The sequence below is a fragment of the Neofelis nebulosa genome, chromosome X (assembly GCF_028018385.1).
Source record: "Neofelis nebulosa isolate mNeoNeb1 chromosome X, mNeoNeb1.pri, whole genome shotgun sequence".
NCBI classification, from domain to species: domain Eukaryota; kingdom Metazoa; phylum Chordata; class Mammalia; order Carnivora; family Felidae; genus Neofelis; species Neofelis nebulosa.
In genome coordinates this window covers 60,269,168-60,296,502 of record NC_080800.1, presented here as the reverse complement: position 1 = coordinate 60,296,502, position 27,335 = coordinate 60,269,168, and the positions used below count along the sequence as shown (strand labels likewise).

The 27,335-nt window shown below is 47.5% G+C and overlaps 2 protein-coding genes across 5 annotated transcripts in view; one reads left to right on the top strand and one right to left on the bottom strand.

Annotated features, from left to right (window-relative positions):
• Window positions 1–8,849: 8,849 nt before the first annotated feature.
• The window catches only part of NHSL2 (NHS like 2), a 130,598-nt gene continuing 112,112 nt past the window's right edge, over window positions 8,850–27,335 (bottom strand). The window contains exons 2-8 of one of the 4 annotated variants that reach the window (XM_058713640.1): window positions 24,260–24,415; window positions 21,233–21,360; window positions 20,734–20,929; window positions 18,785–18,916; window positions 15,268–17,592; window positions 13,662–13,794; window positions 8,850–12,820 (exon numbers count right to left, since the gene is read on the bottom strand). In XM_058713640.1, the coding sequence (XP_058569623.1) occupies window positions 12,496–12,820; window positions 13,662–13,794; window positions 15,268–17,592; window positions 18,785–18,916; window positions 20,734–20,929; window positions 21,233–21,360; window positions 24,260–24,415 (3,395 nt within the window). In that variant the 3' untranslated portion in view covers window positions 8,850–12,495. Of the gene's footprint in view, window positions 12,821–13,661; window positions 13,795–15,267; window positions 17,593–18,784; window positions 18,917–20,733; window positions 24,416–27,335 lie in introns of all 4 variants that reach the window. The other 3 variants (XM_058713641.1, XM_058713642.1, XM_058713643.1) reach the window with 3 other exon arrangements.
• Window positions 24,931–27,328, top strand: RTL5 (retrotransposon Gag like 5). Its single transcript, XM_058713644.1, has one exon. It carries the CDS (start codon window positions 24,939–24,941, stop codon window positions 26,631–26,633), a length of 1,695 nt encoding a protein of 564 aa, XP_058569627.1. The 5' UTR covers window positions 24,931–24,938; the 3' UTR covers window positions 26,634–27,328.

The window sequence follows — 27,335 nt, the reverse complement described above, 5'->3', positions numbered from 1 at the left end:
TTGTTTTCTTTATAGTTTTATCATCTACCTATGCATCCCTAAGAGTTTAGTTTTGCTTGTTTTGCACTTTATATAAATGGAACCATCCTGTATGTGTTCCTATGCATCTTGCTTCTTTTGCTCAACTTCATATTTCTGTGCTCCATAATGTTGTTACATGTGCTGTAGTTTAATTGTCTTTGCTGTATAGAATCCTGCAGTCTGCTTGTTCTCCTCTTGATGGGCCGTTCGGTTGTTTCCAGTTTGAGCTGCTATGTGCAATGTACTATGAATCTTCTGTATTTCTTTTGGGAAAGATCTACACATTTCTCTGGGTTGTATTGCTAGGAGTGGAATTGCTGGGTCCTGGGGGATGTGTATCTTCAACTTTAATAGGGAAAGACAAACTGTTTTCCAAAGTGGTTGAACCAACCAACCAAAGTGATGCCCACCACAGTGTGTCAGAGTTTCTGTTCCTTCACGTCTTCCTCAACACTAATTACTGCCAGACTTAAAAATATTTTGCAAGTCTGGTGGATGTGAAATGGTATATCATTGTGTGTGTGCGTGTGTGTGCGTGTGTGTGTGTTACAGCTTTATTGAGGTATAACTGATGTACAACAGATTCCACATACTTAGAGTGACAATTTGATGAGTTAACATCTGTGAAACCAGAACCATTGAGATAATGAACATGGCCATCATGCCCACAAGTTTCTCCCTACCCCGTTGTAATTCATCCTCCCTCATTTCTCATTTCTCTGCTGATAGATTAGACTAAGCACTTTGCTATGCTTATTGGATATTTGGATTTCTTCTATTATCATGAGTCCATATAAGTCTTTTCCCCATTTTTTATTGAATTCTCTGTTTTTTATTACTACATTGTAGGAGTTCTTTGTGTATTCTGAATACTAGTTCTTTTGTTGGTTATATGTGTTGCAAGTATCTTTTCCTTTTTTGTGGCTTGCGTTTTCACTCACTAAATGGTTTCCTAGTTTTAAAGCAGTTGAATTTTATCACTTGTCCTTTATGGTTAGTGGTTTTGTGTTTTGTTTAAGAAATCCTTCTTGGGGTGCCTGGGTGGCTCAGTTGGTTAAGCATCTGGACTCTTGGTCTCTGCTCAGGTCATGATCTCACAGTTTGTGGGATCAAGCCCTGCATTGGGTGCTGCACTGACAGTGTGGAGCCTGTTTGGGATTCTCTCTCTGTCCCTCCTTCATTTGCTCTCTCTCTCTCTCTCTCTCTCTCAAAAATAAATAAATAAACATTAAAAAAAAGAAATCCTTCTGTACTGTGAGTTCATGAGGATATTCTCCTATATTATCTTCCAAAAGCTTCATATTTTTGCTGTTCATATTTAGGGGTTTTTTTTTCAACGTTTTTTATTTATTTTTGGGACAGAGAGAGACAGAGCATGAACGGGGGAGGGGCAGAGAGAGAGGGAGACACAGAATCGGAACATATTTAGGTTTTTATCCAACTGGAACTTCTTTCTTAGTGTGGTATGAGGCTCCCTTTTTATGTGAAATAGTGAAATAAGATGATAGGCTTCCTACAGCCTATTGGGCCCCTACAGCAACAAATCAAACAAGGAATAAAGCGATACAAGAGAAACCTATTTCCTTCTCTTCTCTCCTACAGATGTTGCTCCCTAGGGCATTCCCTAATAAACATCTTGCTCACCAAACTCCATCCCAGAGTGCTTCCTGGGGGAACTCAACCCACAACTTCACCTTGATGCAGGGTTCACAGGCTCAAATGCCTTCAGGGGCATAGCAGGTAATATACATGAACGCTGTTTGGGTTTAATATAACAGGGACAGATGAGGAACTAGTTAACTGCAGAGATTGTGCCCACCTAAATTTTTAAAAATTGAAAAACAACTCCAGTGTTTGTACTCCACACAGTGTGTATGAGCTCAATTCAGCCTGCAGGCATCCTGTTTATGACCTATGCTTTGGTTTTTGTATTTTTTCAAGATTGTATTTTAATTTTTAAGTAATCTCTACACTCAACCTGGGGCTTGAACTCAACAATCCCGAGATCAAGAGTTGCATGCTCCAGTGACTGAGCCAGCTGAGTGCCCCTATGACCTGTGTTTTAAAGGCATATTCTCTCTTTGGTTAATTAATATACCAGACCCTGCCTTTGACATGTCTTTTGTGGGTCTCATCAGTGTGGGTCAGTCCCTAAAAGCTTCTCCAACTTGTGGTATGGTAGACCAAGGAGGCTGTGACCCTGCCAGAGTGATCATTAAACTCTGCACCACAAGGTCCTACTGAGGTACTGCTTGCCATGAGGTCCACCTTGAGCCAGCCTTTATCTGACCTTTATCTTAAATCTTAACACCTGCTCTTGTATGAGAGTCGCCTTGGCCCCTCTCCCTTCCCTTGTGAGTTTTCTAGGTTGTTTCCATTTCTGTTGTGTCTTTTTGGAAGAACAACCTGGTATTAGAGGACATGAGCTAATGTAGGGCCTGGGAACACAAGGATGCTGGCTGCAAGGGCCTCAGCCTTACATGCTTGGGCCAGTTGGGAATAGAGAAAGAAACTCCTTTTGGATGAGAGTTGACCCTTAAATATAGTTATCACTACCTGCATGGTGGGATCAGACCCTTTTTGAGGGATGGAAGTGATATGGGCCACATCTGGTCTGTGTTTTTTTTTTTTTTTTTTGCCCCCAGCCCAGACTCACTCTGGTCTGCCCTGCTGGATGGCTTCATTGAGCCAGAGAACAAAGAGGGAGTGCATGCCCTGAGCACAGTTGCTACAGCAACCTCCTCCTCTCAGGAGCCTGGCAACTGCTGCCCACTTCACCAGAGCCCCGCCTCCTCTGCGGCCCCTTGTTGCTTCCAATAAGCAGTCATACTCAAATCCCTGAGACAAAGTCCTTGAACATGAATTACCTGACCATGTCCCTTAGGTTCACCATTCTGTGGGCCAGGTTTCTGCAAGACACTGTGTCCTGCATATAGGCTTTGGGCTCTCAGGGGGTTGTGAGAATCAAACCCCATGTGTGTGGGCCCCACATTTGCATGGCTGGTAACACATGCTCAGAACTGGGCTTAGTGTCTGAATAAAGGCGTCACTGCTACAATGAAAACCAGAGGGTGAAACAGAAAATGGTTTTAACAGAAACAGTTTATTTCGAGAAGACACAAACAGCTCTAGCTATATAAAGAATACAGTTCAATTGCTGGTAGCAAGCCAGTATGGAATGCTTGAATAAAAAAAGAAGAAAGAAAGAAAAGAAAGACAAGAAAAACCCTTTGTAATATCACCCCAGAGAGGGCTTCCTTCCATTTTGTGTTGGAATTCTAAAAAGCCTGGGATTATGATCTCTCCTAATTTCTGCTGCTTCTTGAAATTTTTATCCAGGGACACTTTCTTATCACTGGGGGAATTGCCTTATCTCTGCCTTCTAGTTGAGGATATTGGTCTGTAAATTCCTGTCTCCTTTATTTTTTCTTAAGTGCATTGTTGGCACTCAGTAAGCACTGATTGGTAAGTGCTAATGAAACAAAAAAGTCTGTCTCCTGACTATGCATAGGACTAGCCAGTCCTCCTTCCTCATTTTGCTTTTTGCAGGTGTAGGTCTTTTGTTGCCTTAGAGTCCAAGGCATAAACCTGGTTCCCTTCCTAAGTCTGGAAATTTTCAAGCAAAGGCAGAAAGAAACTGCTTCATAGATATTTTCAAATAGGAAAATCATGAAAGTTACTCATGCCTCTGACTTTTTAAGATTTAGTTTTCAATATGTGGGTAGATCCCTGGGCTCAAATGACAGAAAGGAAGCTTAAAGGTCCTAAGAAGCAATTTGCTTAGATAGGAAAAACTGCAGCCTGGGAGGTATGTCTGAGTGACTGAGTTCATATCAAATTAAAGTCCTTGCTCTTTATATGTCAGCTTGTTCACAATTGTCGCAGAGAGTTTCTTCAAATGGCTTCCTGAGGGAAGACAGCACAAACCAGTAGAAAGAAAGTTTCAAAAGACAAGAAAAGGGAAATTCCTCAGGATGATGCCTCATCCCCTTCTTGACCAGCCCCATCAGACCTACATCTGGACCAGAGAACTGATGAAACACTAGATGGAGTGTGTGTGTGTGTGTGTGTGTGTGTGCGTGCATATGTGTGTGTGAGAGAGAGAGGAGGGGAGAGGGAGAGAGAGAGAAGGAGAGAGGGAAAAAGGGAGAGAGAGAAAAGAGAGACAGATACAGTAGTCAATGAGGCCTTCACAGTTCCATTGGAGAAACCAGGCTCACACACACAGGCACACACCTTCTTCACTCATATCTCTCAATGCTTACATGAGAAAAATGTGAAATGTGAATCTGAGCTTTAGACTTCCAGGTAGCATGAGAGGTAGAGATGGCAGCAAGATGTAGGGTTGTGAGGAAGATTTAAGGAATTATTATTATTTTTTTTTTTTAGGTTAGGTCTAGCCCAAAATGGTGCTTGAACTCAAACCTTGAGATCAAGAGTTGTATGCTCTACTGACTGAGCCAGCCAGGTACCCCTAGGGATCCTTTTAAAGGTTCAGAAAACAGGAGGCAGTGGTATGCTGAATGCTTGCTGGTTGTGGTGCTGCACAGAGCATTCCAGGGAGTCCATCCTGGGGCCTGGGGGGCCAAGGAAGCAGGGGGTTTAGACAGGAAAACACTGTGGACACAGAATACCTTCTATACCTCATTAGTTTTCTTGCTGGGGATAAGTCTAGAACAGATCCAAATTACATTATAGAAAATGGACACATGGACATTCTGGGTTTCAAAACCAACTATGGGACTCAAGAGTGCTGGTGATTTCCCTAGGAAATTGCAGACCAAACTGGCATCTCATGGCCTGGGCCAACAGACTTTCCAGAGACAGCCCTAAACTTGTGACGGCAATATAGGGCAGGTCAGGCCAGATGGCCCAGGGCCGGGGTCCCCAGCCAAAGTTCGGGAGACCAATATAGGGACAAAAGAAATAAGAAAACTCAGAAATCCATTCTTCCCGCTCAGTTTACCTCAAACTCAAGGAATAAGAGGCACATCGGATAACCAGGACAGGAGGTCTGGAGAAAAGAATGAGGGTTTCTACACCAAGGTAGTGAGTGAGAGAGAGAGTCAGTGATGAGCACCCTATCAAAGAATAATGGGTTGGCATATGCAGCCCCTCTGCACCCACTTCTGTGCAGACTGGTCTGACAGTGAAGTAGATAGGAGGGCAGTGAGCCATATCACCCAGTATACAACCCAGTTATCACATGGGGCCCGTCACAGAAATGCCTGTTACAGAACATTGTCTGGACCAGGGGTCAGTAAACTATGACAAGCAGGTCAAATCCAGCCTGGGGCTTTATATGGCCCAAGAGCTAGGAATGGTATCTACATTCTTAAAGTATTGTAAGACAAAGAAACAACAGCGAAGAAGAATATGCTACAGAGACCACATGTGCCCCCCCCCCAAACCTAAAATAGTTACTATCTGGCCCTTTACAAAAAAAGTTTGTCAACCCCTGGTCTAGATCCCATCAATCTATGAGCATTCCTGAACATAGAAACCAGAGGAGGTCCAGTGGAAACAAGGGAACAATGGAAATAACTGGAACTACCACTCCATGTAACTAGCACAACCCTAAAGGGACACTGCCTTCAATTCCACAGAATAATAAGGTATGCACGGACCATGGAAGGAAGCCCAAGAATAGCTAAAGAGAAGAGTCACACTAGGCAAAGAATGTTCCAGAAAAGAGAATGCATGCAGAGCACAGTACTGGCTAGGGAATTTTGTTATTTTTTTGATAAGATGGAGATAAAGTTTGAGCCCAGGGATTGACATAACATCAAGCTAGGTGAAGCTTCTAGAATACAACTAAATATCTCATGAGCATGTAACAGTCTGATATCTCATAAAGTTTAAGAAGGGAAGGATAAAGTAGATTCTAGGAAAGCCAATATTGGTTTGTCCTACTTTAAATAAACACCAATTACAAAAGTTGAGACTAAAAATAAAGTAGACATTGAGGGACATTGAGAAGAGGATTCTTTGTTTTTCAAAAGAAGTCACCAGACGATTCCCTTAGAAAAGAAGCTTCTCTACTAAAAAGTGGAATTTGATCTATAAAAATTCATTTTTCAAACTTCTTTTAGGGAAAATATATACAAAGTAGGGAACATATACTGAATTTTGAGGGGAAATGAATGTTTCTAAATTGAAAATCAGATTTGTACTTGGATTCAACTAAAGAAATCTTGAGCAGTTTCCCTTAAAGCAAATATATTAGTTTGTTGAAATACCTGGGAAATCCATGTGTCATAAATGTAGAAGCCAGCTGTGGGTCTTCTATAAATGCAGCCCTTTAAATGAAAAAAACACTGGCCCCAGAGGCAGGAGATCTGGAACTGAGGCCAGGTCCTGCTACTGTGTGTGTGACCTTGTGTAAGTTATTTGACCTTTCTGGGCCTCATGTGTAAAATGAGAGGTTGGTCCCTTTCACTTCTAACATTCCATGGCTACAGATAAATATAGAAATAAGATAAATACAACAACCTAGAAATAAGAAATATTCCCCAAAGTAAGTTTTGGAGTCAGTAGAAAAGAGTAGCAATGAAATATCATAAAAAGAATAAAATTGTAACTACTAGCCAGAGTAAATATATCTCATTTAAAAATTAATGAAAAGATTTGTAATTTACAGATTTAATCAGGAGAGGTAAGAACATACATATTGATATTTCTTTACCACCACACATATGGAGGAGAAAATGAGTTTGGGGTGACTTATATAGTGAGCACAATGCTGCATTTGCATGCATAACATTTGGTAAAATTGGACATTAAAAAAAAGCGGAACACCACAAAAGGAGTAAGTTTCTATAAAGCCTGGCATTGAAAAGAAGCTGAGGGGGGTTAATTGGTTGTTCCAGTTCAGATTTTGTTGGTGTATTTGTTGATATCAAATTCTACTATGTAGGCAAAATCTTAAAATCAGAGCCCTCCTAGAGAACAGCCACCTTGGTGAAGATAGGTATTTAAGGGTTGGCAATACCAAACATAACACTCTTTTCCTATTTGTGAATTCAAAAAAAATCCAAAACGGGCCAGACATGCTGGCTAAGTCAAATCAAGAGTTTTGCAGGTTAAGTGAGTAGTTGATTCAATCTGGTAATTTCTTAACACGAAACAAATGTATACCTGACCAACACGACAATATACATCACTTGGCCAGAGACCAATCACTGTGATGACAGCAGAAATGGTGGGAAAGTTTGAAATCATTTGAACAGTTGTGGCTATAGTGATTCAGGGGCTTGGAGAAGTAACATCACTGGAATACACACATACACACACACACACACTCCAGGGCTGCTGCTGCTGCTGTTTCTGGGATGACACTTTGAGAACCACTGGCCTTGATTTTGGGCTTTTACTGAACAAATGTATATTCCTATTTCACACAATCCATTACTTATGCAAATTAATTTTTGCTAAACTTATGAAAAGCACCTCAAATATTTGGCTATAACTGTTTACTGTCATATTCCTATATAAATCTGTGTCAGAATATTCTAAAACTTTATTCCATGTCATTGTTTAAATTTTCATTTTTGCTGCTCTTTGACTAAGGCAGCTCTTCCCACTCTTGTCATTTTAAATCCCTAATACCTTGGTGACTTATAGCTAAAATACGAGCAAAGGCTTTGGAGGGACTGGATGCTCTGGTATAGATCTGGTCTCTCTCACACCAAGCTGAAGTGATAGCACAAAACATAAATAAGGGCAGGGGAAGCAGAGGCTTGTGTTTAGTAAAGTTGTACCTCTAGCAAGTTTAATAATTACCACCACCACCACCAAGAGACCAATATGGATCAGACATTGATCAGTTTCACCTTTCACAAACAGGACACATTTTCACAAACTCTAAGTCCTTGTGTTCTTTTACTAAAATGACTAGTATTAATTCCATTTGTGTAAAAATGTTAATGTACAATATGATCTCGGCCTTCTCAGTGGCTTTCAGTAGCCATTTCTGAGAGTCTCTTGGTAGATGTGGTCCCTTGGTCCCTTGTCCAATAGAACAGCATGGGGTATCAGGACTAGTCAACCACCAGCAATTTAATACAATAATTCCAGGAGATTAAGGTATTTTCTATGTTCTGGAGTTAGCTTTCAGGGAATTTGGCCTTTCGGTGGTGAAAAACACACTTTGCAGCTAATCGAGGCCTAGAATTCTACAGGCAGAACTTCAATTCCTTTGGCTTAAGGCTTTTCCCCTGTTATAATGCAAGCGACCCTCAAAAAAGGTAGCGTTGGGGCGCCTGGGTGGCGCAGTCGGTTAAGCATCCGACTTCAGCCAGGTCACGATCTCGCGGTCCGTGAGTTCGAGCCCCACGTCAGGCTCTGGGCTGATGGCTCGGAGCCTGGAGCCTGTTTCCGATTCTGTGTCTCCCTCTCTCTCTGCCCCTCCCCCGTTCATGCTATGTCTCTCTCTGTCCCAAAAATAAAAAAAATTAAAAAAAAAAGGTAGCGTTAAGCCTTATGATGTTACAGTAAAGAACTTTATCCCTTTCCTGAGAGCATGTTTTTCTTAGTAAAGAGAACAAACTAGGAGGCACTCAGGAGAGTTGGGGCTGGGAAGCAAGGTCTGGGGAAAATGGAGCAGAAAGAGGAGAATGAAGATCCATCCCAATGGCAGACCTCCAGCTCATTCACTATTGTGCTGAAGGGCTGTCTCCGTCTGCATCCCTACTGAAAATGGGTGCTAACTTGCCACTTGGAGCAGGTTGCTTAGAAATCAACCATGTTTCCTGATAATATTGTCTATTCTTAGATGTATAGGCATACAAAGGCTTATAGCAATGGAAAAAAGAAATGGCAATAAAACATTTGGTGCAACAACAGGGATTTATCAGAGGAACCACACTTACAGGAAGAAGATAAACTGATATTCATAGAGTGCAAAGTGCAGGGCTGAGACGAGGGTAAGGCACTTGTGCGGCCCTGAGAGTGGGCGCTTCGTTCACCTCACTCTAGTCCTGGCCCTGGAAAATCAGATTAAAGTGAAAGCCTACTATTGTGTTACAGACTTGGTGATGATGGAAGGCTGCACTGGTGAGGAACAAGAGCACTGGCCACAAACTCAATTTTTTAAGGAATAGTTTATCAGGAAGAGGGCAGGTGCACGGAAACATCTGCTCAGATAGGTACTGCAGGATCACAATCTGATCTGTGTTGTCTAGAGATTTAAAATGGATGTCCAGTGAAATGCTTGTTGTAAGCCTTTATAGAATCTTCTCTAGTCTTTGCACATTCAAGGGGATGCCTTCAGACCAATTGGTCTATTTGAGGTCATTAGGCTAACACGAACTATTTCGCTGTTTGTGGTCTTGCCTCCTTAAAGGGTAAGCTGTAGGTTAGGGATGCAGTTCACAGGAGTCGGGGCTGAGGGACAAGTTGGGGCAAGTGGGAGGCTTAGGTGAGAGATGAGGCAGACAAAGGAGAGGAGATACTAGCGAGGCTTCCTGCTCTACCAAGAATGGCTTGCTGTCTACTCTTGACATTTGAACCACAAATACGTAATGAATACCCACCAAGAGTAAATCACTCTTTGCTACCCATTGACCTCTCCTGGGGATGACTCCCTCTACTCATGACTACACTGAGGTTAGTCCAGCAGAGCTACCTGTGGCTATCGGTTGGAATCAGAGCAAACAAAAGGATAGAAACAACTTGAATTGGAAGCTGACCTCCTGTGGCAAACTTCATTTTACTTGAACCCCTTCTGTATTCCATGCTCAAAAATTGTGATCGTTATTATTTGCACTAGTGACCGTGGCAGTACTAGGTCTCTGAAAGCCTACATGGAGGGGCTGTCAGCCTCTCTTCTCTGGTCTTAACAGAGTCAGTACAGAGGGCAGCAAACATTGTGCTCTGTGCCTCGGTGGGAGAGTTGGTGTTATAATTATGGGGATGAGAGAGGTTGAGGGTTAGGAGTAGGAAAGATGTTTGGTGTCATAGTCATCAGTGACTAACAAATTCTACAGTTTGGTTGTTTGCCTGGGATTAGGTACACCTGTTGCAAAATATTAAAGGAATATTTCTTGCCCTCAATGTTACCTCTGACCATAAAATCTCTGCCCCAAATCCTCTTGTGCTAATGGAAACACCACTGGGTATTTGAAGGCCATAGTAATGATGCAGAAGATGTTACAAAAATTCCAGGTATACAGACTATTGTAGAGGAAAGCAAGACTCAAGGTAACAGCAAAACATAAAAGTGTCTGGGCATTCAGCTTTAGAATCTTTTGGGAAAACCACCCAGGGATAGAAAGGTGAAACCCACTAGAAGTAGCAAACAAGAAGCTTCCAGAAAAACCAGTAGAAGTAACACATCCCGTACTATATGAGTCTCTTATTTGGCTTCAGAGCTCAGCTGTTCAAAGTGGTTTCCAATGAGAAGGCCCTGGCAGCCTTTCACTTTTGTTAGGCCAAAGCATGAACACCCCTTCATTTCCCTGCAGAGGAAAAAATGTTTCTGTCTTTTGGAATTCTGAGTCTGGGGCAGACAAGTGTGGCATTCAGATATAAATTCAGGCCAGGAATGAATCTATTTTATTTCAGGCAAAACCCCTGAAATATGATCTGGACCTTCAAATCAAATAGTTTGAATGCTTTCAAAAGCAACTGGGTTCTCACTGTTTATTATTTTAAGTGGCCTCTAAGTCAGGGGGCAGTGCTGATTGCAAAGAAGTTGATGAGCCTGGCCTGCACTTAGAAGTCTAGAATTCAGACCTGTACCAACCAAGGGCGTAGGCTTAAGACCTTTGAATGAGAGGCCCAAGTCTTCTCAGCTCTCAGTGTAGTTTTTCAGCTGCTCTGTCTGCAGGAGTGTGGGCAGTGGAGCTAAGAGCTTGCTTCTCATTGGTGAGTGATGTGACCTATCAAAATCAAGATCTGCTTGTCTCTGGGGCAGTTTCTGCATCATCCAGGATGTTGGCCAATGAATCTGTTGGGTTGGGGGGGTGGCAGTGAAGGAGGAAGGGGTCCAGGAATCAGGCTACAATTTCATTTGACTTTTCTTTTCCCTTCTTGAGAATGTGGACCATTAACCCTCCATTATTGGTCAGCTAGTTTTTGTTCAATGCGTTGACTGTTTTTCTCCCCCAGCCTCCCCAAAACCAGACACATGAAAATCAAATGAATTACTTCTCTTGCTCTGCTTAGAAAATTGAACTGACAAGAATAGTTAGTGCCTATAAGCTTGTGTGGGGAGCAGTCACAATGATTGCTCTGGGGGCTCCGTCAGCATCTCATTTCCCCCGAGTTCCTACACTCTCCCCCAACATAGTTAATGTAAAGTCAGTCACACAGTGGAACATAAATGGCAAAAAGTAGCCCTTTTTGTGTGTGTGTTATGGGCCACAGCCACTTGCAAGGCTGCCTTTTAGGTTTTGGATATATTCTTTTTAGTCCATACATTCTTGGTTTGGGAACAGAGTAAGACTTCCTTTAAACAAAAACAAAAGGAACCACAAACCACAATCTAAACTGAATGGAGGTGGACAAGTTACACTTACTTTCTTTCCTCCTTGAGCCTTTGATAATGCTGTTCCTTCAGCTAATTACTTCCTGTAATGAAGGTTATATGCAAATGAAACGAGAGTTCTTAGAATGCAGCATGAGCTGGGCACTGATTCTAGCTATCATTGTTGACAGACACTTGAAGAATTTCAAGACACAATGTGCAAGTTACCTTGGATAGATCTGAGTGAACAAATGGCTGCCTCATTTGTTGGCTGAACTTGATTCATCCAAAGCAACCCAGTCCTGACTTTTCCTAGTTGGCGGGGGCGGGGGGGGGGGGTCGTCTACATGTTTATTGAAAGTCGTCACCCTGATCTCCGCATAGACAATCAAACTCAAAAAGGCATGAATTTCAAGACAGACTCACATTCATATTTTGAATGACAAAAGCCATCCAATCAACCCCATGCTGAAATAAGTGCACAGCCACAAACCTCTCTGGTGGGGGGAGTTTAAGTGTGGATGGAGAGGCACCAGAGTCTTTTTGTTTCTCCACACAGGGCCATCAAGGCCTTGCCAGGAAAGTGAATAATCAGCAATGGCACCCTATGATCCCCAGTTTTGGCAGTCCCCAATCCACTCTCACACTGTGCCCCTCAGTGACAGGAGTCAGGGATGGAGCAGCCTGGCCATTGATTGAAAAGATGGTACATGTGCCCTTGCATCTGAGAATTTCTTCTCAGGGCACAACACTGGGGGAAGATAAGGAGAAAATCGGTAGTTGGGTAATGGCAAGATTGTAAGTATGAAAATGTAAAAGGTCTGAAGATGATTAAAGTGCCTGATGATTTAGTTCTAAAGTGACCTGTCTCCTGCTGTCCAGAGTGTGAGTTAATGTAAAAGAAATGTAGGGTCTTCTGTTATGTCCATGATTACTTTTTAAAACCCTTTCTCTTCCCTTTGTCTACTCAAGTTTAGTAACTAAACCCTGTTAACTGAACTCGGGATTTAGGTACTGGGGTCATCGGTAGTTTCACAGTCTTTTGAAAATTGTGCAATAATTCTCCGAGCCAGTGGGTTAGTGGTCTTCAGCAGTTCGGCTGCTGAGGGGCGGGACCTTGGAGTTGTCTTGCTTCCCTTCTTCTGTAGCAAGGCCTTGAAATCATCGTTTCTGCCAGCATCTAGGTTGGCACTGCCGCTTGACCCCGCGGAAGCAGCTGACTCACTGATTGGAGAATCAGCTGTGTTCTTTATTGGTGAATGGGAGCTTGGTCTGCTGCCGCCAGCAAAGGCCTCACCAGGCTCTTTCCAGCCAAGCAGCTTTCTTTTGGACCTAAATAAGAAAAAGTTTGTTTTAAGTGAATTCACCTGGCAGATATTTCCTAAATGCTTCGTATAATTTCATGAATTCCAGTGGCATGATGTGGGGGCTACCATGCAGCAGCCTTGCAAGCAGTTGTACTTACCAGCTTTCTCTCTCTCTCTGCTAAGTCCTCAGAGTCCCTTGTCTGGCTTCCTCTCTCTATACCCCTTTCAATGCCCCCAGCTGGAGTTGCTTGGCCTGTGCCTGCAGGCTCAGTTCTGCCTAGGTTCTGGGACCAAGGAAACATTTAAGGAGTCTAGGCCAGTAGCTCAGTGACTCTGAATCAAGACAGTCTGAGAGCTGATCCTGTTCTGAACTGGTGCTCCAGCTCTAATGACTGGGCTCTTTCTATTTTTTTCTCATCACCAAGTCCTTGCTTTGAAACCCTGTCTAACAACCGGTGCCCGGTCCGGTCCCACTTTGCCTAAGTTCCTGCTTTGATGCTTGGCTTGTTGCCCCATTTCACTTCTTGATAAGATGTTTTTGGTACAAGGAATTCTGTGAAGGGTTAAATGTCTCCGTCTGTAGACAGAGCTGTGAGAGAGCAGATGGAGCCACAATAGGCCTGCAGTTGCTAGGAGACGAGGGGCCTCTCACTCGGCACCTGGTCTTCCCTTCCATGCCCCTCCTCCACTTCACCCAAAGATGTCAGTGAATTACATATGCAAGGCTGAGGGCTGCATTCACATATGTGGGTATCTGAACTTAGGCTCCAGTTGCAATTCTAATGGCTGCTTAGAGGTAGCAGATTTTCTTTTGGTATAAGAAAGGGTAGACAATTACAATAGGAATTAAGAAAATTGGTCTACACCTGTGTATCACAGTAAACAAATCTTCAGTTGTGCGTGAAGCCACAAACACATCATCGTCCTCTTCAGCAATCCATTCGGCTGTTTTATCACTGATTACACTTTTTTCTTCAGTGCTTGCTTCCGTAGAACTCCCTAGGCATAAGAACCAGAAGGAATTAAATACTTCGACCACAATAGTTAGGACAAAGCACATTCTCCTGTGGTATTTCATTTGATGTTCAAAGCAACTCTGGGAGGGCTGCAGGGCAGAGACTCTTAATGTCTCTGTTTTGCAGAGGAGTGTTTTGGCCAAGGTGGAGTGAGTGGTGAAGATCAGCATGGGTCCCTGTGTTCTCACACCTTTTCCATTACACAACAGGTTGCCTGAGCATTCTCTTGTTTTGAATGCAGTATTTTTAAAAATCAAAAAGCAGAGACTCATCTAAAGCAATGACTCAACCAGTAGGTGGGAGTGGGACCTATCTGAATCTCAGAGGGAGCCTGTGGAGTTTGATGATGCATCTTCTAAAAATTACCTGTGGCTGTGATTTGTTTGCTTGTTTTAGCCACTATGATTTAACTTATGTTGGAAGTCCAAATTTGGCCTAAGGAAGGTCATAAGATTTTGATGTTTGGTGTTAAAGGTACAAAAAAAGGATGAGAAACATGGATGGATCTGGAGGACAATAGGTTAAGTGAAATAAGATAGTCACCAAAAGACCGATGCTGTATGATTCCACTTACATGAGGTCCCTGGAGGAGTCAAATTCATAGAGACAGAAAATAGAAGAGTGGTTGCCAGCATATGGGGGTGAGGGGACAATGGTGAGTTCTTGTTCAATGGATACAGACTTCAGTTTTGCAAGATGAAGAGAGCTCTGGAGGTGGATGGTGGGAGGTCATAGTTGTACTGCCCTGTGAATGTATTGAGCACCGCTGAACTGTACATTAAAAATGATTAGGATGATAAATTTTATGTTATGTGTATTTTTGCCACAATTAAAACAAAAAAAGAGACATGCAAAAAAGACCCGAAAAATTATGAGGAACATTATCTAGTTTAGTCTTATTGTTCCAGGAAGAGCTAGCCTCAAAGCATCCAAGAAAGTGAGCTCCCTTTCTTCCAGAAAGCACTAAGAAAGGCTGCTGCTAGAAACATATTCCATTGTTTCAGAAGCTTGCAAGCCTTCCATAGCATTTGAACTCAGCCTGGGAGGGTACTGAGTCCCATGCATGAAACTAAAATCCATGTGGCTAGCGAAAAGTGCTATACCGGGAGGTAGAGAGATAGTTCCTAGGGCAGGGGATGTGTGCCTGACTAGGTAGATGGGCTACTAAGGTCCTAGGGTGCTAAGAACTAGTTTGATTTTAGTATGTCAGTATCAGGGGTTCCAGGTGAGATTGGCCCAAGATGGATCTCGGAGATCCACCCCTGGGTCATTCCTAATCCCAAGGGCAGTGAGGCCTGTTTAGAATAACCCAAACCCTCAAGAGATGCCTCCTACTGACCTGGTTATCCTGGACTCAGGATCATTATTTGGGGGCATTTGCTTCTGTCTCTGGCACTCCATCCTTACCTTCATCTTTCCTGGGATTCAAAAGAAAAGCCAGCAGGAGTTTACTAACCTAGAGGACTTGCCTCCCTTTCACCTTCAGCCTCCGGTGTTGAAGTCATCCTTGTACCAGGTGACTGCAGTTGGTCACTGGTGGGGGGACAGCTGGCTTCTTCCTGAAGGGTGATGATGGGGCTGAGAGACAGCCTTGGTTCGGTTCCATACACCTCCACTTGAGCTGTGGGTGATGTGAGAGGCAGGTACAGCACACTGGGCTTTTTGGGGACAGGGGGTGGTATCTTGCCTTTCTTTTTCTCTGCTTCTTCCTGGCTCTGGAGGCTAATTCTTTCAGGCAGGGCTCTCACTTTGGGGCCTCCATCCTCCATACTTCCCTGGGGAGGTTGCTGTGTTCCTGAGAAGAAAGCACCAGAGGAACTAGCAAAAGGTGTGAAAACAAGAGTTGAGGCTGCTGTTGACTCCCCTGGGCTTCTGCCCTCAGGGCTGGAGGACTTTGGTTTCCGTACCACTGTGTAGACATCTGGAGGGAGTGGCCTCGTGTGTTGAATGGAGCTCTTGGGGGTCATAGCCAAGGTAGGCGAAGTTAGCGGGTACTCCTCGGGGACAGATGGTGGCTTGTGGACCAAGCTTGGAGGCCTTCGGGCCACGGGGGGCTTCTCAGCTATGGGAGGTTTTATCTTTCTCTCTGGCAAGGTGAAGACTTCTGCTCCTGCTTCCTCAGTATAGTCAGGGCTCTCGATGTCATCTTCTGGCTCAGACTTGCTGACTGACCTCAGGCGAATGGAACGTAAGTCAGACTGAGTAACCATGGGCATAACTGGCTGGTTGGGGCTCGTTTTCTGGGCCAGCTTGGCCCCAAAATTTGTATCTGAGTGATGCCGGCTCACCTTGGTTTTGCTTCGGATGGAGATACTCATCCCAGATAGATCCAGGTTGGTTGACGAGGTCAGTGGTAGGTCAAACGACAGCCGTGACTTGGACATTTTCTCCATTGGTGATGTCGGGGGTAGTGATGACTTCCTCTCAGGTACCACTGGACGCACCCGGACACTGCCACTTGGAGGGGGCAAGTGGCCCAGGGTCAAGGACATGGAGACGGTGGGTGTTGGTGTCTCTGACTGGCTGGAGTATCCACTGGAGGGTGACATCAGCCCAGCAGGCCTTCCTGGGGAGGATACTTCCCTAGCCTCCACCTCGATGGAGAGCTGGGAAGGTGTTGTGGCTCTGGACGTGGAAGGGGAGGCAAGAGACTCTGAGCTGCCCTGAACTTGGGTGCACTCAATGACTGTGGTGCCCGTGGCAGTGCTGGAGCTGGACAAGGATTGGTAGGTGTCACCAGACTTCCAGTCAGTAAGATACCAGTGGTGGGAGAATTGTGTGCCTTCCGGATCTTTGAAGGTTGGCACAGCTGGGTGACCCTGAGCATCCTGCTGGGATGAGTGATGTCCTTGGTGTTCCAAGGAGAGGCAAAGGCTCCTGGGCCTCTGGTCCTTGGGTAGGGCTGACCCACCTTCTGGCAAGAGGACTGGCTCATCTTTGACCAGTGAGACGCTGCGCATTGGTGGGGAAGGCTTCTTTTTGGCCTTCCTGAGCGAGATACTCTTGGATCTCTGTCTTCTGTGCTGGGTCTCCTGTTGGGCACGAAGGGAGGCAATGTTGTCAGCACTGTTACTGCCCTCAGAACTTGTACTGGCATGAGGCAGGGCACAGGCTTCACCAGCCTTCTGTTCCTCATCATAGTCCACCTCTGCGGTGCCTGAGTCTGTGGGCACAGACAGTGACCGCTCCCGGAACCTGCTGGCCCCACCTGGGCCTGTCTCCATCCTTGAGGTAACACTAGTGAGAAGGCCAATCTTGGAGGGTCGTTCCACTGCCTGCCTTCGTTGAGCAGGGTGCTCAGAGTAGCCAACTGACCCACTGCATCCTGCTGGGTTATCACAAGTAACAAAGAGGGTAGCAGCCTCCTTAGGAACTAGAGGTGGCAGTGTGTGCAGAGACACCCAAACATTCCCAGAGGAAGGATTTTTTCCATTTTCACTGACTTGAGTACTCTGACTGGTGGCACTTGGAGTCATGTAGGTAAAAGTATCTCCCTTCCAGGAAGCAGAGAATGTCGATTCAGTTGGTCCATTGCAAGAACTGGGGATGCTATACACCATTCCTATGCTCTCCATGCTAGGAGGGTGTGTGCCACCACGCACCTGGAGAGTTTCTTCTGGATCACTCAAAGGACTCCTCAGTACTGGTGAGGGGAGATTTGGGAAATGAACTTCCTGACCAACTGCAACTCTTCCATGGACACCTTCTGGGACCGAATGACTGAGCCTGATGTCTGAGGTGGTGGAGCAGGCCACACTGCCTGCTGGGCTGTTGCTGTGACCTGGAGAAGGTAAACACAGAAAGTTAGCGATGCAGCCAGGGATCCCCCAGCAGCTGTCTTGAGACAGGAGCACCAAGTTTTTTGCCAAGAAGCATTTGCCAACAGCTTGGTCAGGATGCCTTGGTTCTTCCTTTCCATAAATGAGGATGCTGGGGAAGTTGGGTCCTTGCCCATCACCACACAGTGAGTCACAGGGTGCCTGCCCTTGAATTGTCCAGGAGGCTGCCAAAGACTTGCCAGCTTTGATTATTCCTTTTAGAGCTGAAACGGCAGGTGGGACTACCTCGGGTTTTTCCCGAGCTTTCACCCCAGGCTCATGAACCATCACAGACCTCAGTGCTCACCTCTCCTGAGATTAGAGCAGAGGCTTTTGAACTGATAAAGGACAGCACTGTGTGACTTTCAGCCCCAGCAATGAATCTGGAGTATGCCACAGCTGGAAAGTTCAGAGTCTGGTTACATTTTTGGCACCTGTCACTTTTCAGCTTTGCAACATGAGAGACTTCAGATGGCCTACGCATGTGAGGAAACTATTCACATGTCCAAAATCCCCAAAGATTTTTCTCATAAACAACAATTGTTACTACTACTAGTAGTATAATAATTTATAACAGCAGCCACCATTTGTTGAACACCTACTATGTACCAGGCACATGGTAGGTGAATGAATATATGTAATAACTCTAATATGCATGACAATTCTCACAGGTTGGTATTATTAGCCCCAACTTCCAGATAAAGGTGCTGAGGCTCAGAGAGGTTATGTAAGTTGGCCAAGGCCTCATGGTTAATAAGTGGAGAGGCCAGGACTCACATCCATCTCTCTGGTCTGTGCTTTTTGGATGGCTTCCGTTTAGCAGCAGTAGTGGCTCTGTTAGGATGGTGCTTTTAGTGATGATTCCCTCCTTTATCTATTTGCCTAAATCTGACACATTTGGCTATATTCCATTTAGAATGGGAAACAATAACATAGTGAACTTATTAGCCTGGGAGACCTGCGCTCCATATTCAGTTGATGACCTTGACGAAAGGCCCTTGGTTGTCCTTAATTACCACATTGGCTTCTTTTAAGTCATCCAACCGCCCTCCCTCCCCACCCCCACCACCCCACACTCTGAATTATCCCTGGGTGGCAGGACTGGTGGCAATGAACAAGGGGAAGGTTCTGGGGCATCAGCTGTGGTGGGGTCACCTTGGTCTCGCTGGGAAAAGTTAGAGAATCCAATAATGGTCCGCCTCCGCCTCAGGGTGGATTTGGGGTTCACGGCTGTCTCTGTGTTAAACAACGAGTGTCGCAAACTTGCATGTTTATCAAACTGCTGCCCTGTAGCCAAAATAAAGACACTTGGGTGCATCCTGGTTTCTGTTTACAGTACAGTGGTCTGAGGTGGAGAGAAGGGATGATGGCAGGAGCAATGAGCATGAATAGAGTCCAGGCAGGTGGCCCTTCATCCTCCTCCCTCCCAATCTGGCTCTGGATACCCACAGCCCCAAGACGTACATGTTGGCTTTCATAGGGTCATACCCAGGGTCATTGGTGAGTCTTAGGTGGCTGAGGGCCATGGTTTTCAACCGTGACTATGTGTGAAAATCAACTGAGCAGCTTTTGAAACTCTAATACCTGAACCCCATCAAGAACACTTAAATCTCTGGTTGTAGGGCCCAAGTAGAAGCATTTTCTTGAACACCCCAGGTGATTGATTATTCAGAGGTACAGCCTGGGGTGAGAATCACTGGTGTAGAGAGATAGGTTGAGACTAGATGTTGCTTGATTGTAATCTTTTCTCAAAGAAAGTCTTTGTATGGGCCAGTAAGGACAGTGCCTCCAAGAGGCTACCCTGCTGCCCCCCAGCATCCAGGAAGCAGCCTGATAGCCTATCCTCCAGTCATCTGATCACATTTTATCAACATTCATCTCTGAGTAGTGATTGATATCTATTTCTCTTGAAACACTGGGACAGTCTTTGCTCCAGGGGAATTGCTGGGGCAGGGGTGGGGTGACACCCGCTGCTCCCCCCACTGCCTCTCCCTCAGCAGCTGGCTAACCAAACCCTCCCCTCTCAGCCCCATGGCTACATGTGTCCCCACTCCCCACTGCCCCCACCAAGTTGCTCTGCAGGCAAAATCAGGGCTGGCCTCATTGAGAGTAAGGTGGAAGTTTAAAAATAAAGCGCCCACCTTTACTCTGTGAGTCTCTCTTCTCAGCCCGCACTCCTCTTGGTACGTCTCCCTAGGCTCTAACCTCTATTTCCTGCCTCTAATTTCCTGAGAGGATGCCAGGGGCTCTGAATGGCCCCATATCTAGGGAACGTTGCCACATGTGGCCAGACCTGTCCTCATTGTCTTTATCAGATTTTCCCAGCATACCACTGGCTAGTGCTGGCTCACAGGGTGTCTCTGGTCCCTTTAAGTCAGGAGGTCTTCATTTCATCCAGTCACTGGCCCTACCTCTTTCTGAAATGACTGACCCTCCTCCTCTTCCACTTACAGCTGGTGGAGTGTGGACCATGAATTAATGATGGGCATGGTATAGGGTGCCACATGTCCCCAAAGTCACAGCCAGCTGAGCCTCATTTGCCTTGGTCTCTTTCTATTACTTCCATTTTCAAACACTTGCCACGTGGGTTGAAGAGGCCCACCTCACTAGAAGACTGGATGTCTACTGAAAGTATCACAAGGCCCTTGCTCTGTGTCCCGGGTATGATCCTCCCTTTTACCACCAGCACTACTGACCTTGCACTTCCACTCTGGCTCCTATCTGTGCACTACAAATCTGGCTTCTGGCACAAGAAGTTTTCTTTCCCCAAACCAAACTGAACTCACAAACTTGAAATTTCCATAGATGTAACCAAAGAGCACACAAGTTCACAAGGTTTTAGGGTTTTCTGTTAAGACAGATTTGTTTGCTACCAGATGGGCTCAGTTAGTATGGCAGTGCCAGTAGAGAGTGAAGAAAGAGCAGCCAGAGCCCCCTCTTCTGCATGCCTCCGTTCCTCGGCGAGAGCCATGACCTTGACAGTGCAGGGTGAGCCAGTAGCAAAGAAAGTCTCGCTCCCTCCCCTGGCACCCAGTGCATTTGGAGAGGATGGTCTGTAGTTGGCATGGAGGGAAGCAAATGGAAGCGATACTAAGCAACTCTACCAGAGATATTGATGGGCACAATGTCAGAGTGCGTGGAGCAAGGTTGAGGCCACCGTTTCTCCTCTAGGATGGGCAGAGGGAAGGGGCTATTCCAGGCAGCTTGCTTGTCGGTTGTGGTAGACAGGCTCAGGGAGGCCTCAGGGGCCCTCACACCCTGGGTGGTAGTCTCATCCTCGCTCAGCTGCCGTTTTGTAGGCTGTTGGGAAAGAAGGTGATGGGAAGGGTGTGCTCCCGACGAGATGAGCCATGCCATGGGATGGCTGTCTAGGTAGGGTGGTTGGAGGCTTCATCTAGGAGGCAGGAAAGTGTGGACAGGCTACCAGGCCAGATACCTGCTGTGTACAGCCCATCTCAGCAGGGCCTCCGGATAGCTCTGCTGGTGGGCAGAGGTGAGTGGCAGCTTCTGATGGGTAACGTAAACTGCTTGAGGACCCCTGTCAATGAGTGCAGAGAGAGCTCTGTATGCTGGCTCTCACAGGTGGGGGAAGAGGCAACTCACCATCAATACAAACTCCAGACGCCTGCCAGCCTGGGGCCTTGGGCTAAGGGTGGGCTCAGGGGCCTCATCAGCAGAGCGGAAGGTCTGCCCCAGGAGTCTGGCCTCCGAGTACTGTTCCTCATATTCTTCTGAAAAATAGCACAGTGGATACACACTCTAGGGGGCCATGGCCAAGCACTGGGCTGGGAAGGGACCATGAGAGCTGGGGCTCCTGCTCTAGCTGCCAGGCCTGACTTGCATTGTTTCTCTAGGATATTTTCCAGCTTCTGAGCCTCTGGATTCAGAAATGGAAAAAGTCCTACTTCCCAGGACTGTGAGCGCCAAGGAGAAAAGAGAGTCAATGAAATTGAGTTGTGCCAGTTCTGAGACCAAGCCTGTGTCTTGATGGCCCCACCTTAGGTGTTCAACCTAGAGGAGAGGTCCAGGAAGCAGACACCTTTTGCCATTTTAGGCTGCAGGGTCCCCTCTCTGAAACCCTGTACCTCTTCAGGTTTTCTGCAGCCCTACCAGGGAAAGGACCTGCATGAATCACAAAGACATCTGCATTGGAAAGTCCAATGTGGAGTGCTCCCTTGGATGTCAAGAACTCTTATTTGAGCCTCCAAGGGCCTGGTTCCCTGCACCTTGGTCCCACTGTGGGTGGTGTCAGGTCAAGAGGGGCTTAGCTGAAGCAGAGGGAAAGCAGAGGTAGTGACATAGAAGGCGGGAGAAGTCAAGGGGCATTGTCAGCGAGTAAGAAGGATGCAAAGGATTTGGATGGGCTTCATTTAAGTGATGAATTCGATGAGTAAAGGAGGAACGTGAGAGCAAAGAAACAACAGGTGGGGCTCTATGCACATTTGAACAGACTTTAAGACTCCCAGAAACTTGGACTCAGGAGGGGCCTCAAAAGTTCTCTGGTCCAACACCCGACTGTGGGCTCAGAGTTCCTCCTAAGCAGACCTTCCAGTTGCTTCTTCAGCCTCCACATGCTCCTGCAGAGAAGGGACGGCAGCCTTCCTCCCAAGGCAGCTCATTCCATCCAAGAACAGTTGGGGCTGTCAGGCATGTCAGGAAAGCTCTTCCTTATCTTGAGGTAGAATATACCTCCCTCTATATTTCTACCCACCCATCCTAATTCTGCCCATGGTGGCAACATAAAGCACATGGACTCTTTTTCTGCATGATAGCTCCTCTCTTATCTGAATACAAGGCTCATGGTGTCCCTCAGAACCTTGCTTCTCTAAGGTCACTGCTGCCCTGGCAGGGAGGTGGGGGTTTGGGCTGTAGTCCAGTTGGGTGGCCCAGCTGCTGTTTTCTAGTCCCCTTACAAGTTAACCTTTGTTGGTGTGGATAAATGAGAGCCGATAAGGCTTCTTTACACACGTAACATTCACTCAACAAATGTCTACTGAGCCCCTCCTGGAGATCCAGCTCTGTGCCAGGTGCTTCTAGAAAGGCAAGGGTATGAAGAGATAACATTCTTTATGTTGAGACAGTCAGTCTGGTTATGTGGACAAACTCTACACCCAGGACTAGTAGATGAATGAGTAAATGAAGGGACAAATGAGAGAAAAAGCAGCTCAGAACAATACAAGACCTCTTGAGCTGGATGGCGTAAGGCAGCTGACACGAGTGCTCATGCAGGGAAGGATGCAAAGTGTAGAGCGTTAAAGGGGTTTTTGGGTGAGGCAAGAAGGGAGCTTTGAATAAAGTGTGAGGATTGGGGGTTGGGAGAGCGAGGAAGGGCTTCTAGGCTTGGAAAAAAGCCCAAGTGGTACAGCGAGTGCCTGGCATAGGCATGGAGCTTGCGACTACAACTGAGGTTTTATTTGTATTATTTCATGGAGATAGAACTTACCTACAGTAAGGAACGCAAATCTTAAGTGCGCAGCTCAGTGAATTTTGACATACGCATGTCCCTTGTAACCTCCATCCAGAAACTGTAATGCCCCAGTAGCCTCTCGCATAGCACTGAGGTTTAATCCTTTTGCCACTCACATTAGCTAAATCCCTCTCATAAACGAGTATGGTTTTCATATTGCAAAGTCTTATCATGGACTGTACAGTCTTTTCTTTTATGGTAACTTTAGTATCGTTCCCAGCCATGCCCTGCGTTCCACAGGACACGTACTGGGAGTTGACGGTGCATCTTATCAGGGTCTCTTCAGCTGCAAGATACTCTTGCCAAGCAGGTTACATACCATTTTTACTTCTCACAAAACTTTGTCATGTGGGTAATTGGAATCTGATTTGAAAGATGACGGATTGATCTGAAACTCAGGGAGGTTGGGTAATCTGCATAGTGTCTCACAGCTGGTTAGGCATGGGATTCAAATGTGATTCTAGGTCTGTCTGATTTCAAAATCTGTGTTTTCTCACTCTACCTGGTGCATGCAATCTGACTGCTCTGGTACTACAACTCGGCTGTTTTTCTGGGTCATGTGGACCCAGCTTGGTGTACAGGGTACTCATCTGTATACTCCAAAGATGCCAGGCTGGGATTTGGGGACGAGGAGAGATCTGGGTGCTGTGTACTGGGCTTCCTTTGATGAGGCAGTAGCTAGCTACCCAGGAGCCACACGGACAAGGTTAAGACAAGAGCAGAGTGAGCGAGGTCCTGAGAGGGAGACCCTGCAGATGCCTCCATTGTCTTTGGGTGCGAGAATTCCAAAGACATAGGTGATGTGGCAAGAGAGGGTCTAGAAGGTTTGTAAGGTCACGCAGGGGAGTCTCTCACCCAGCTCTCTTGGTAAATGGCTTGACCATTGCCCTGCTTCTGCCTCTGTCTCCCCCCCCCCCCGCCCCCCCCCATGTACTCCTGAACTGCAAAATAAAGGGGCAGGGGGTGGGTGCGAGTAAACAGCTGTAGAAATCATTAGTCTGGAAGGTAAAGAGATGGGAAATTTATGTTTTGTTTTTCAGTGGGTTTTAAACTGTTCTGTCTTTTTCTCTAGCTGGTCCCTGTCCTCTTTCTTCTTCGCCTCCCTCCAGCCGCGGCGCATGTCGCCTGTGGGCTCCGGCCGCAGCCCCCCTCCCTCTCAGTACCTTGCAACAGGCTCTGGAGATTGAGCTGCGCCTCTCGAAGCAGCTCCTCTACACTCGGGGGCCTGCCCGAGGAGAGGAACACGTTCACTGGCTGTCGCCATGACGACCTCGAGTGGGCAGTCGCTGTCGCATTTTCCCGACCCGAGTTAGCTGCAGCTAGGGAAGGAGAGAGTCAGTGAGAGGCGCAGCCGAGGGCGGGGGGGCGGCGCGCGGTGGCCAGTGGGCGCCCGCGGTTCCCCAAGACCCGCCCTGTCGGGGGTGGGGGGCGGAGCGAGGCTGCGCTTAAAATGCGGGGACTCGCCAGCCGCAAGATTTTTCCTCGACAGATCCTGCCGCAGGCAGCTTCCTCCCGCTCCACCGGCCTCTGCCCGTGCCGCCGCCGCCTGCCGCCTGCCGCCTGCCGCCCGCGTCTTCCCGGCTACCGCCGCCGCCCGCCCTCTCCGATCCCTGGGACGAGGTAAAGCGCCCCGGGCCGAGCCACTGGGCACTCCGCCCGGAGCGCCCGCCCTCCGTGCTCGCCCCAGTGGGTGTGGCTCGGCCTCTCCCGCGCCCCGCCGCGGCACTTCGGTCCCCTCCCCCCGCACCCCGCCGCCGCATTTCAGCCTCCCCTCGCGGCCTCCAGCTCCCCACCCCCACCCTCGCCCCCGCCCTCAGACTCAGGGCCCCGGAGCTAATCCTAATGTCCGAGGCCGCAGGAAATCTAAACAGCCTGCGCATGGCGAACGTGGCCCTGCGAGAAGAATTAAATGCCCTTCGCGGGGAGAATGCCAACTTAGGCCTTCAGCTCGGAAGAGCCCTAGCCGAGGTTAATTCCTTGCGGGGCAACGTCTCGAGCTACATCCGCTGGCCAGTGCCGGTGGTGCCCGTCCTTGCCGAGGAGAACTTTGAGTTCCCGCTCAGCGAGATCGACGCAGTTCCCGAGGGAGAGCTGCCTTTCTTGTGCTGGCCTCCCCCTCGCGCGGAGCCCGAGTATGCCTCGGACGAACTGCTGATTAGCGTGATCCAGGATTGCGGTACCTCCGACGCGCCCGTCGACCCTCCCCCGCTGCCCATCCCGCCCCCGCCGGCGCTGCCCCCGCCCCCATCGAAGGAGCAGCCGGCACAGCCTCCTCTGCCGCCGCTGGAGCGGCCTGAGTTAGAGCCCTTCTCGGGCGACCCGGTCTATCTGGCCGAATTCCTGATGCGGCTAGAGACCTTCATAGCTGACCATGAGGATCATTTCCCCGGGGGCGCCGAGCGGGTGGCCTTTCTGATCTCCTTTTTCACTGGTGAAGCCAAGGACTGGGCCATCTCAGTCACCCGGGAAGGAAGCCCCCTGCGTGCCAACTTCCCACGCTTCCTGGATGAGATCCGTAAGGAATTCTGCGGGCCCATCCCCCCAAGTGTGGCTAAAAAGGCCATCCGCAAGCTCAAGCAGGGGGATTGTACTCTAGGCAGCTATGCGGATGCTTTTCAGTTCCTGGCCCAATTCTTGTCTTGGGATGACTGCCGCCTTCAAAACCAATTCCTTAAAGGCCTGTCAGAATTCTTCCGCAAGGAGCTCTTATGGTCAACCGAAATGGCCGACCTGGATGAGCTGATTCTCGAATGTGTGGAGATAGAAAGAAAAGTGCGTGTCCCCAAGCCAATCCCTCTCCCTGGGGTTCGCAACATCTTCTTCCCTTTTGCTAAGGACCCTAATATCGACGACAGTGATGAAGAAGAGTACTACAGTGACGAAGATGAAGAGGCACGCAGGCGCAAGCTTTACGACAGGGAACAGCGAAGGCACGTGAGAGGTATTCAGCAGGAGGCGAAGGAGGAGGAGGAGAAGAGGAAGAAGGAGGAAGAGATGAGGAAGAAGCAGCTGGAGGAGATAAAGCAGAAACAGGAAGTGGAGGAAGAGGACGATGAGGACGAGGAGGTGGATGTGGGTGTGGAGGTGAACATATTCAAGAGGAGCGAGGATGAAGATGAGAATAAGGGTGGGGAGGCAGGTGCAGATGGGGGCCAGGAGCCAGAGCAGGAGACAGAGCAAGAGCCAGAACAGGAGCAAGAGTCAGAGGATGAGACCCAAGATGATGACCTCGACGAGCTGATGGAGATGGAGCCGACCGTTGCCCACGCTTCATCCCAGACTACTGGCTACTATCATGAAAATTTCCTGGATGCATCGCCTCCCATCATACAGCCTAGCAGACGGAGGAACCAGAACCGAGTCCCGCTTCTGGAGGGCCTTCCGGGTACTAATTCACCGTTCTACAGTTCGCCGCCACTGATTCGCCGCGCAGGTCGCTTGGGGCAACGCCAGATTCGAAGACGTCCCCCGGTGCTATTCCGCCTCACTCCGAGACAGGGGGGCCACCGGGCGGCACGTGGCCGAATTCGCGTGTGAGTGCTGGGGCGAGCTGGCCAAGCAGAACACACCCTTCTACTGCGTCCCCTGCCCCTGCTATCGCTGCCACACCTGCCTCTTTTGCTGACCAGTACTTGAGGGAGTTCCAGACCTGCAGAGCCCGAAGAAGACTTCTAGAACACCGAATCATCTTGCAGCCCTGACCAGCGAGTGCTGCACATCCAACCAAGGCCACCTGGGAAAGAAGGGATCAGCGATAGCTGTCCTCTTGGTGTGCACTCTGCTCAGGCTTGCCACAAGTTAGAGAGAAGGTTTCTGGGCCTGTTCCCATAAAAGAACTAACTGGTCACCCTCTTGTATTTCCCCTCTAGTTGTTCCTAACCCTCACCTCTCCTGCGTTTATTCACCCTGCATTCTATGGTTTTATCCTCTGACTGGATCACCAGGACGTCACCCAATGCCTCACTGATCTGCCCCCACACCAGTGAGCAAAAGGACAGGCTACACTGAACTCCTAAAGCCACCGAGGCCACTTACTAGATATAATCAACGGAGAGCAGGATGGTATCAAGAGATGTACCTAGAAACCGACACTTGCTTCAAGCCACACCTCCAGCAGAAGGGCCACGAAGAGAACTCTACATCTAGCCCAGTGTGCGCACACAAAGCCACACATCAGATGGACAACTTGGCTGAGATTTGTTCTTGACTGACTGAGCAAGCTTGTTCCTCCTCCACCAC

Coding starts and splice junctions, on each gene's coding strand:
- RTL5 (XM_058713644.1), top strand. CDS start 24,939: ATGTCCGAGGCCGCAGGAAATCTAAACAGCCTGCGCATGGCGAACGTG.